This window comes from Poromitra crassiceps, assembly GCF_964638095.1.
Source record: "Poromitra crassiceps genome assembly, chromosome: 12".
NCBI classification, from domain to species: Eukaryota; Metazoa; Chordata; class Actinopteri; order Beryciformes; family Melamphaidae; genus Poromitra; species Poromitra crassiceps.
The window spans coordinates 27865353-27876532 of NC_139632.1; the positions used below are offsets into that span (position 1 = coordinate 27865353).

General features: G+C 44.1%; 1 protein-coding gene across 2 annotated transcripts in view; it reads left to right on the forward strand.

The window, feature by feature from the left end:
• Positions 1–10186, forward strand: part of rubcn (rubicon autophagy regulator) — a 46785-nt gene extending 36599 nt beyond the window's left edge. The window contains exons 17-20 of one of the 2 annotated variants that reach the window (XM_083647154.1): positions 77–138; positions 453–606; positions 4566–4659; positions 9069–10186. In XM_083647154.1, the coding sequence (XP_083503280.1) occupies positions 77–138; positions 453–606; positions 4566–4659; positions 9069–9205 (447 nt within the window). In that variant the 3' untranslated portion in view covers positions 9206–10186. The remainder of the gene's footprint in view (positions 1–76; positions 139–452; positions 607–4565; positions 4660–9068) is intronic. The other variant, XM_083647155.1, reaches the window with a different exon arrangement.
• The last annotated feature ends 994 nt before the right edge of the window (positions 10187–11180 follow it).

Below are 11180 nucleotides of genomic sequence, written 5' to 3' on the forward strand. Positions count from 1 at the left end.
ACTGTAGACTGACCACCTGTTCAGGTGAAGGTACTGTAGACTGACCAGTGGAATTTTCCTTTTTGTTCTTGTTCAGGTGTTGAGGGTGCAGCTGTTTCACATGAAAAACCTCTTCAAGACCTGTCGCCTGGCTAAAGAGTAAGCTGCATGTGTGTGTGTTTGCGCGTCTGTGTGTATTTAGAGTTCACAATAGTAGCTGTGTGTATCACGTTATCAATTCAACTTTATTAGCCGACTCAGGTCCATAGGGATACATACACGGGGTTAACATACAAGAGATACAACAGGCAATAAAAATCATAAAAGAATGTACAAAAAGATACATAACTTAACGCACTGAACAATGAACGCTATTACTGGTATGACTCAAATAGTGCGTCCATTGTTGAGTTCCTACTATGACGGTTATGTTCAGAATGCTTAGTGTGTGTGTGTGTGTGTGTGTCCCTCAGGGTGCTGGACCAGTTCGACTGCCTGCCAGGTCACCTGACTGAGGACCTTCACCTCTTCTCCCTCAACGACCTCTCTGCCGTGCGCAACGGAGAACTGGCTCCCCGCATGAAAGAGCTGCTGAAACTTGGTTCCACGCACGTAGCTGGCTGTGTGGTGAGATTACTGTTTTTTTTTTTTTTCCAAAAATGTTTTTATTTACAGTTTGTTATCTTTACAATACATAGACAAAACAACACCAACAACACAACAACAACACCAACACCCACACCTCTGCTCCTCCAATTTGTACATGGGTAATCTTAAACCATTTTTTTTTTTTTTTTTTTTAAGTTTAACATCATACAAGTAAAGAAAAATAAAAACAATATATCAAAAAGACATTCTAGCTTCTGGAATTGCACTGCCATCACAAAACCTACTTATGCTTCGTCTTCTGCTAACTTTAAATTACCAACATAACTTATGAAAGGCATCCAAATATCTTCAAATATATGTTGTTTAGCTTTCAATATGTAAGTACCGTAAATTCCGGACTATAAGCCGCGGCTTTTTTCCCGTTTTTTGGCCCCTGCGGCTTATATAACGGTGCGTCTTATCTATGGATTTTTTCAGAAAAAAAAAAAAAAAAAAAAAAAAATCTCTCTTTTTTAGCACTCTTTCTAACTATAAATCCACTTCTGTTTTAATTTCCTCTCTTGCCCTCTTTTCACCACACCGCGGACACTGTGTGCACTGTAAAAATAAACAACGGTGGTGTTGTGTTATGTTGTTTTGTTGAAATGTTGTAATACGGTAAATGGGAGCTTCCTCAAACAGCCATCTCTTCCCGACAATCCCCTCTGTGCGTGACCACTTACATATGGTAATTACGGTAAGCAAACGGCCACTCGGGCAACAACTCCCTCCCCCGACTATCAGGAGAAAATCACAAACTTCGGCGATTTCACACAAAGGAAGATCAAGGAATATTCACAACAAGACGAGCAGTAGAAGCAACACTCTCACTTACCATGGGGAAGGTACGACGCAGCTTTCAAGTTGAAAGCAGTCAATCTCGCATTAAAAGAGAGCAGCCGCCGATCAAACAGAGCAGCCGCGCGTAACCTGGGCAAAAGGGACTGTCCGTCCGGGGGAGAACTACTGAACAACTCCCTCCCGACTACCAGGAGAAAATCACAAACTTCGGCGAATTCACACAAAGGAAGATCACGGAATATTATAGGAGTGTGAAAACATCCACAATCACCAAGGGTTCCAAAACGCTGGACTGCTGCGGGATGAAAAGGATGACGCCGCCACAGCTGGCGCTGAGGGCCGTCAGAGGCTTCAGAGGCTGTTCGATGCCGACAGATGAAGAGGAGTTCGTTGGTTTTGAGTGACAATGAAGGAGAGAGGAGAGTGGTTGACGAAGCCACCCTGAACCTGTTCGTTTCCGACACTGAAGATGAGGACTTTGGTGGTTTCAGTATGCAGGAAGAAGAGGAAGACGAGGATTAGTGACTTGACTTCTCTGGTTACAGGTTTGCTGCACATATAGCCTATTGTGTGATTTTGTCTGGGGATTAGTGACCTGACTTTTGTTTTGTTGAAATGTTAATAAATGGGAGCTTCCCCAAACAGCGATCTCTTTCCCGACATTCCTCTCTGTGCACGAACCCTTTTATATGGTAATTAAACATCAAAACACCCGCGGCTTATAGTCCGGTGCGGCTTATAGAAGAAAAAAATAGTCAATTTTGGTCCCGCGGCTTATACACCGGTGCGTCTTATAGTCCGGAATTTACGGTAATCTTTTCAAGTGGAAGATTTGTCAGCATCTGTCTAATCCATTGAGTTGAGCTTGGTCTGTGAACCATTTTCCACAACAGTGCCAGTGTTTCCCATACATAAAGGAATTTGTGGCGGGCCGCCACAATAATATTTGGACCGCCACAATAAGATGTTGACCAAAAAAAAAAAAAAAAAAAATTTTTTTTTTTTTTTTTTTTTTTTTACAGTGCACCTGAACGCAACATGCAAGATATCCGCTGAATAAGTGTCCAATAAATGTTCATGTCATTCTGGCCAATACTTCTGTTATAGCATTTCAGTCTGGAATATGGAATATCTTTCAATAATCTATGATTTAGCTGCTAAATTGTCAAATACCGCCATCTGCTCGCTACCCAGGCACTTATGTATGTACTTAACCTAACTAACTTAACCTAACTAACTATCCGGTGTGCACAACACTGTCAGCCTAAACTCCGGCTGACACCCCAAAAACCTACAATCCGCTACAGAAAAATGTATATTGTTTGTTTATTAACTGGCCCCTCGCCTTCTATCATTTCACGAAAGTGGCAAAGCAAGTTGAGTATCCCTGACCTATAGGGAGAAATTTAGTTTGTCATTGTAAACCCACAGCACAGTAATGATGACATGTTCTTCATAGATCTAGCCTTTTAATTTTGCTCTTAAAGTCCCTGGAAACCAAAAATATTTCTTTATTATTTAGCATTTTGAGTTAATCACATCACAGGACCCTATGTTAATAAGCCACCAGCCAAATTTGAACGATGATGAACGTCGCAAAGTATATAAATTTAGGTTTGACAGCCATGGCAAAACTCATGAGATTTCATTATTTTTTAGAGTGTACTTTCTCCCGCGGAATGTGTGGGCGTGTCCCATCTACAGCAGGGAAATTTCTGTCTCTCGGAGAGCGCGAGAGAGAGGGGGGGAGGGAAACGGAGAAAGAAAGAGAGATGAGTGCACACACCGTGTGTGTGTGTGTGTGTGTGTGTGTGTGTTCGCGCGTTGCTCCGAGAGGAAGAGATCTCTGTCCATTCTAGAGAGAGAGAGAGAGAGAGAGAGAGAGAGAGAGAGGAGCGCATGCCTGAAACCCGACACCTTGCTAATCTCACAAGCATAGCGCTTGGCAGACGGCAGACGGCACACAGAGTGAGAGGGAGACGGACAGCGAGGGAGCCTGTCACTGGGGGCAAAGAACGGACTTGCCATAGGTGGGTGCGGATTGCGCGCGTGTACAAAGGTTATATAGAGCTTATGACGTCATAAGCTCCTGCGTTTTAGCACCTCACGCACTGCTGTCTTCAATGAGGAAGTACTTTGTAGAATCTTGTAGAAAAGTGGCGATTTTAAGGCTTTGGGTTGAAAGTAATGTATAATAATTTCGGAGGCACAAAATTACTAACATAAGACCCTAAATAACATAGTTAGAACGTTTTTGTGGATTTTGGTTTCCAGGGACTTTAAGCTTTCTCAAAGTACACCAAATTCATGCATTTTACTTTAAAATGTTTAAAAAAAAATCTCGCGGGGGGGCATGCCCACGCACCCCCCTAGGGGGTCTGCGGTCCCCCACCACAAATTCTCAAAATCCTGTGGGAAACACTGAGTGCAATACATTTTTTAGCATTGAGCAAACCGAGATCTATACATTTCATTTCACTTTTACTATAACTGTGATTCTCTGGGTATAAACCTAACAGAAAATGCTTAGGGTCCAGTGAGACTGGTTGAGATTACTGTTTTTAATGTTGTGGTTTTACCTGAGTGGTGGAGAATGACATAGCTATTTATCCAGGTAGTATCAAAGTATAAAACAGTGAGTAAATGCAGTGATGAAACGGAAAGAACAGAAAACAATAAACCTGTCCTCCCCAAAGATGACACTGTCTCCTTCTGGGACAATCGGTAACAAATATGTCGCTCAATAGGTCTATTTTTGTGTAGCCCATTATTTAGCAGCACAAGGACATTATGAATGTCTTGGTGAAGCATTTAGTCTAAACAAACTTAAACTGTAATCATTTCTATAGCACTTTTCAAAACAAAGTGCATTAAAAGCACTGAAATAAAATACAGCCAATTACATACAAAATAAAATAAGAGGGAGAACTATAATAAACTGTGGTCAAAGTGTGGTAGACAATAGAATAAGCTATACCAAATAAAATAAATATATAAATCACATAAAAGCTATTATTTAAAAGTGTGTTTTAAATAATAGCTTAAAACATGATGAACAAATCTAACTATTCCATAAATTGGGGGCCCTGACAGCAAAGGTCACCTTTTTTTTTTTTTTTTGCTCTTGTCTCTCCCAGCTGTGCCAGGCCAAGGGCTTTGTGTGCGAGTTCTGCAGCAACGACAAAGACATCATCTTCCCCTTCCAGCTGAACAAGTGCCAGCGCTGCGAAGGTGAGCCCCCCCTGCTGGCTGGCCCGAGAGCCCCCCACCCTCCCCATCTCCCTTTCGCCGCCGCACCTTCCTGGAGAGACTGGAAGTTCCCCAGGCTCCACCGCAGACTGGCCAGGGCGCTCTCCCAGGACAAGAGAGATGGGGAGGGAGGGGAGGAGGACGTAGATCGGGACAAGGAGACCAGTGAAGCAGCGGTTGAAGCTCAGAGCGGAGGAGAGGAGACGGGGGACGTGAAGGAAGCGAAACGAGGGGGGATATTCAGAGCTTTCAAACCAGGAAGACTGGCCAAGGCCTTGTCTAGGAGTAAGGAGAACAAGGACGAGGAGGAGTTGATTGGAGGCGAAGAGGCAGGACTGAAGGAAGGAGGAGAGGAGGGGGGGAACGATCAGTGTAGGGAGGTAGATCACAAAGAGGCTGAAAAGAGTGAGGGAAGTGGAGATGAGCAGGCAAGAAGGGAAAAGGGCAGCTTGCTAAAGATCCTTCAAATCGACCGACTAGCGAAGAACATCTCCAGAAGGGACAGTCCAGCCAGTGACAGCGGGACGCAAGGCAGCATGGAAAGTCTAGACGAAGCGGGAATGGGAAAAGACAGGAAAGGACGGTGGAAGGTATCCGGGTTCGGGAGGCTAGTGAAGAGTTTGTCAAGAAGCGGAGCGGAGGGGGAGGGGGAGGGCATGGGGCAAATGGAAGCGAAAGCAGAAGGTGGGAAAAAAGGATTGTCGGGCAAAGGTAACGGAACGGAGGGTGACGAGAAACCCGAGGAGACGCCAGACGAAGACGAGAGGGAAGGGAGTGAGGGGGAGAGGGAGACAGCCGTGACGGGAAAAGCCAAATCCAGCCCCGTAAAAGCGGAGAGGTTTCCCGGTATGGGGCTGCTAAATCCTGGGAAGCTGTCCAGTATTTTCTCCACCAGAGAAAGAAGCAAGAGGGAGGGGGGTAGAGGGGGAGAGAGCGAGGAGAAAAGAGAGATGGATGTTAAGGGGGAACGTCAAGAGGAGCCACAGATTGAAACGACGAATCTCTGCAGAGCCCAAAAAACTCGCAAAGCCAGGAGACTGACCAGAGGCAGGAAGCTGAGGGAAAGGGCAGAAAAAGATGAGAAAATGGAAGGTGAAGAGAGCGCAGCGATAAATGACACGGACGATTGTATTGAAGTGAAAGGAAGTTAGGAGAGGCAGGCTTTCCTTTGCCCAGTCCAGCTGTGAAAAGCTGGATATCAGAGAAACATGACATGCAGTTACCAAAGTCAAACTGGAATCAGTCGACAACAAATACGTGATTTAATGTTTGATTGACCTGGTGGACATTGACAAACAGTAGTCTGTGTGTCCAGACAGCATGTCAGATATCAGTTTAACCGATTAAGGGTTTTATATATATTATTATAGGATTGTTTAAGGGCCGTCCTTATCGAATCCCATCATGTTTGACGAGCAAGCGTCAGTTTGCATTTACACTGGTTTTAATCCACATTGAATCTCATCATGTTTGACGAGCAAGCGTCAGTTTGTGTTTACACTGGTTTTAATCCACATTGAATCCCATCATGTTTGACGAGCAAGCGTCAGTTTGTGTTTACACTGGTTTTAATCCACATTGACACTGGTTTGAATCTACATTACTCACAGTCTTGTGTTAAATGGCTCCCAATGTGCTTTAGATTTCAAGCACCTTTCTGGAGGGCTGCACAATCATACCTATCATAGCTAAGTTGACAATTCCAACAATTATTTTTCCAGCTATGGTTATTGCAATTATTAGTGTTGAATTGATCAACACAATTATTTTACTGCATTTTTTGTATCTTATACCAACAATTTACAATTTTCAACAATCAGTCCAATGGCATGTTTCAGATATTGCCGATTATGAAACTAAAATATGATATATACACTAAATTCTATCAAGATTAATTGTGCAGTCCTACCGCCGTTTGTGGTCTTCCTCTTTCATCTGCTTTTCCATGACCTTTCAACCTTTTGGTGGTTTGAGGTGTTTTCTCTTTCTCTCTCCCCCTCTCTCTCCCTCTCTCTCACTTTTCCTCTCAATGCCATTTTCCATTGAGTTATTGTTGTTGGTTGTTCATCTTGGTTCTGTGGGTTTGCAGAGTTGCACAACTGGTGGAGGGTAGTTGAACTTTGTTCTGGCAGCTATTTGGTGGTGGATTTATTTAGGCATACAGTAGATTCTGTATGCGGTGGCGTTGGGTGTCTGAAGCCTGCTGGCTGATAACTGATGTTCTGCCTTCTCTCTTGGGTTTGGAGCAGGTCTCTCTTCTTGTCTCTGTCGTTTTTTTATGCTAGGGATGAGAAATGATAGCAAAAGTGCATTAACGTTTATGGTTTTATGTTTGCTCTGGTCATTAATTTCAATTTAGGCAACATCAATCTGGTGCCAATGTTCCCTCTAAACCAGTGGAAGATTATACAGGTTTTCATTCCAACGAGACGCTAGGGCTTGTAGCGGTGAAGGAATTCCCCCTGCGGTGATTTACGGTGGTATGCAGTGTATGTGATAAGTCGCCGGATGACGCCACATTCTAATTTGCATATCAATATATAACCTACAGTCTCCGCTCCCAGCGGAGGGAGGGGGGCTGTGCAGCAAGTACAGCAAACCAGCATTAGCATCAGCCTACCAATTTATTGGCAAATGCTGTGGGATTCAACACTTTAACATTCTTCCCCATGGTCAGAAAAAGTCGCCAGATTTGTTGCTACTTGCCTTTTATAAATAAAGTCCCCAGAGGTTTCTGAAAAGTTGCTAAATCTAGTGACAAAGTCGCCAAGTTGGTCACATTGTTGGCGGGAAACAATACACTGATTCAATGTGCCTAGCCTCAACAACCGCAGTTGGCTTGGCTTGGTTTGTGTGTAAAAGGCAAGGTAAACACAGGTGCAACCAAAACCTTTATGAGGGCCCCAACACTGGAACACCTAAATGGATTGGAAGTTGGAAACTCTCTTTAATGTTTTGTTTGCACACCTGCCTTTTAGACACAAAATGTGTGTAAACCAGCTCAGGGGCCTTGTGGTTTGAGTGTCCGCCCTGAGACTGGGAGGTTGTGAGTTCGATCCCCGGCCGAGTCATACCAAAGACTATAAAAATGGGACCCATTGCCTCCCTGCTTGGCACTCAGCATCAAAGGGTTGGAATTGGGGGGTTAGATCACCAAATGATTCTCGAGTGCGGCATTGCTGCTGCTCACCGCTCCCCCAGGGGATGGGTCAAATGCGGAGAACAAATTTCGCACACTCAGGTGTGTGACAATCGTTGGGACTTTACCTTTAGTCTATAGCGCTTTATATGGGCCTTTTTCACAGCAACCATTTTGTGTCTAAAAGGCAGGTGTGCAAACAAAACATTAAAGAGGGTTTCCAACTTCCAATCCATTTACCGGTAGGTGTTCCAGTGTTGATCCATTTAGGTGTTCTAGTGCTGGGGCCCTCATTAAGGTTTTGGTTGCACCTGTGTTTACCTTGCCTTTTACACACAATACCTGCTGTGAAAAAGGCTGATTGCGTCATCCCTACCACAATACAACAATACTTCATCAGATTTCACTGATCAGTTCCTCCCTGAAGTGAAGTTAGCTTGTATAGGGTTTGGTTCAAATGCAAACGTGCTTACTCTTCCACTGGGAACATTGCTTGTTGCTATGCTGCCTCACCACAGAGCCTTTTATTTTAAAGCAGTTCTGTTTTTATTGTTATTTTGTTGAAGTGAGATAGTGTTACATTGTGTGGAATGTGGATGTGGATACTGTGTCAGTCAGAAGGACTGTTATTTAAACGTTTTACTTGCTTTTACGTCTACATGCTATTATTATTTATTATTATTATTTAAGCTCCATCTTGGTGTGAATGTGAAATAAACACTATTTTTGAATTTGAGTTGCTTGTCATTTCATTAATCCTCACCTCCGTGTTTGACGGAGAGACAAAATCAGAGCTGCAAATGCTCAGCTGAGACATTGGAGACTTTTGAAGCTGTTTGGTGGCTTCTTTTGGAGGATAGCTTTTCATGTGGGGCGTGTATGAACTGGTTTCGGGGGTGGTGCATCTATCTCTGGTGTCTCACCACCCAGCTCCTCCTGCCTTCTCCCTTGCTGCCTCAATCCGCTGCTCCTTTTTATACCCACCTCTTACCCTTCCTCCCTCTGGTCAGACTGTGATTGGCTGTCCCGTCCCAATGGTTCTTCCCATATTATAGGAGTGGTTAAACCGGTTGACTTTGTTGAACGCTGCCTCATTGTTTGGTTTAGAAGATGGGAACCTCCCTAAAGAGATTAGGAAGTTGTCTACTATGTCTTTGTTTTCTTTTGTTAAGCATGGAGATGTTGCGAAGTGCTTTTAACTGTTGCTGGTTCTATTTGTTGCACTCCATTGACCCATGTTTCCACCCCCCAGAGTGCCACGCCTGCTTCCATCGCGGCTGTTTCCGGGTGGGCAGGGACTGCCCTCGGTGCCAGCGGCTGGCGGAGCGGAGGGAGAGGATGGCGCGCAAAAACATGGAGGAGCAAGAAGACGAGGGAGGCGGGAGCTAGCGCCGGGAAACCAGGAAAAGACTGATCAAAAAAGAAGAAGAGCACAATACGACCATGATTGTAGTGACTGACCACTTCCCTTCCCCTTCACATCCTCCCAGACCTGGGTTAGAATACTAGCCGCAAATAATCAGGTTTGTTTTGATCTCTTTGGAGGGCCAGGTGGGTGGGGCTTACCACATTGGGGCCGTTGGGAATGTGTCACATGAGTTGTCAGTCAGGAAAGTAACTTAAATTGAGTTTGAAATACTTTCCTGTAATTGCCTAAACCTTCTGACACTAAAGCACAAATTATGCTCGAGCGAAATCGGCGGCGCTGACTGCGCCGAGGGGGTCGCCGCAGCTGGGCGTCCTCTCGGCGCAGCTTGGCGTAGGGGGTGTGCAGCATGTCGAAAATGTGACTCTGCGCCGTCAATTCATTGTTGTGAGGAATGAGGAAATGCCATTTCCTCATTTAACGTGCTTGTCCCTCATCTACTGTAGCAAAGCCTTCTGCAGGCGTACCGGAATGAGTTTTGAAATGGAGGGACAATAAAATGTTCCCCCACCGACATGATTGCAAGTTATTGGTAAAACGACACGATAACGTTTTGGACAAGTTACGTTCGAGTATGCACAGTCTCGCTGTCGCCGCTCGGCGGCGGCAAGGCTCCAAGTCGTGGCTGCGCAAAACCATGCAGGGCGCTTCACTGTACTGTCTCGTGTGGTAAAACCAATCCACCTGCCGCCTACTGTAAATAGACCAAAACAACCTACAAACTACTATTCAACCCAGGCTCCTCTCCTCTCCTTTCTAAGTGCAGCTTCTGGCAACTGCTTTAACTCTGTTGATTTTACAGGCTACTGGCTTAGCTGAAGTCTCCGTTTGTTTTCCTTGACCTAAAATGGCAGGTGTTTTTTAAATCAAACGCAGAGAAAAAAAAGAAAGAAAAAAAAACACAACGTAAGACTTATTGTTTGTTAAGGTTTGACTAATTCTTGGTGCAGATGTTGGGAGTAATCTTGCCCTTTACGTTGATAAGTTTGAATTAGAAGCTCTTGAAGATATTGAACTAATCCCTTTACAACAGTACTTATCCACAGCCCCCATTGTCCTGTTTTAAGCTATTTTAGCCAACTTATGTGCCTCTGGGACCAATGTACTTGGACTGGCAGAGCTAGTGGAGCTACATGGAAAGTAGACTGGACTTGAGTGGGGGGTTCTGATTCAGTGTCGCAAATATTTTTTTAGATGACAAGACGCCATGTTTGTGCTGCTGCTGTGTGTGTGTGTGTGCGCGCGCTACTAAAAAGATTTGAGTGAATATTATGAGTGTGACTGCACCTGCTGTACATGCAGCCATGTACAAACCTTTTGCACCAGCCTAATCGGCACTTAAACTGTTTCTAAATTTGTCTTTTATCTCTGTCTGTGGATAATATAAGTTCGAGTTTATGTCTTATTTAATTGCACTGATCCTTTCTGTTTTTGTTGGAGGGGCGAGTTGAGACGTCACGTTGTGGTGTGTGTGATAGGTTACAGAAAGTTGTGAAATAAAAACATGTAACCCACTGATTTTGGCATCAGGATATCAAAAAAAAATCTAACTTGCCTTCGATTTTGGTCATAAGTGCAAATGTGTGTAGCAAACTCAAACTAAACAATGTTTAAAGTGTAAACGAGCTTTGCTTTGTGTGACCGCTTTGTGTGACCGCATGAGAGACTGTTTTAAGTCTTTCACAAACAGCCGTCCAGCGACAGCAACTCAACTAATTTCTCTGTTCTTTCTAACCAGGCTGCTTTCAAAGGAAGCACTAGTCTCAGCTCGCACCCTGAACAAAGTGACCACTTGATCCTACTGAAAGCCTCCTGAACTTGGCTCATTCTCTTTCCATTTACTGCCTTTTTTAACATGGAGGAGTGCGGAGGCTTAAAAGTGCACTACAGAGAAAGATGTCTATTATAAATATTGGTTATTGTTATTATGATTGATAT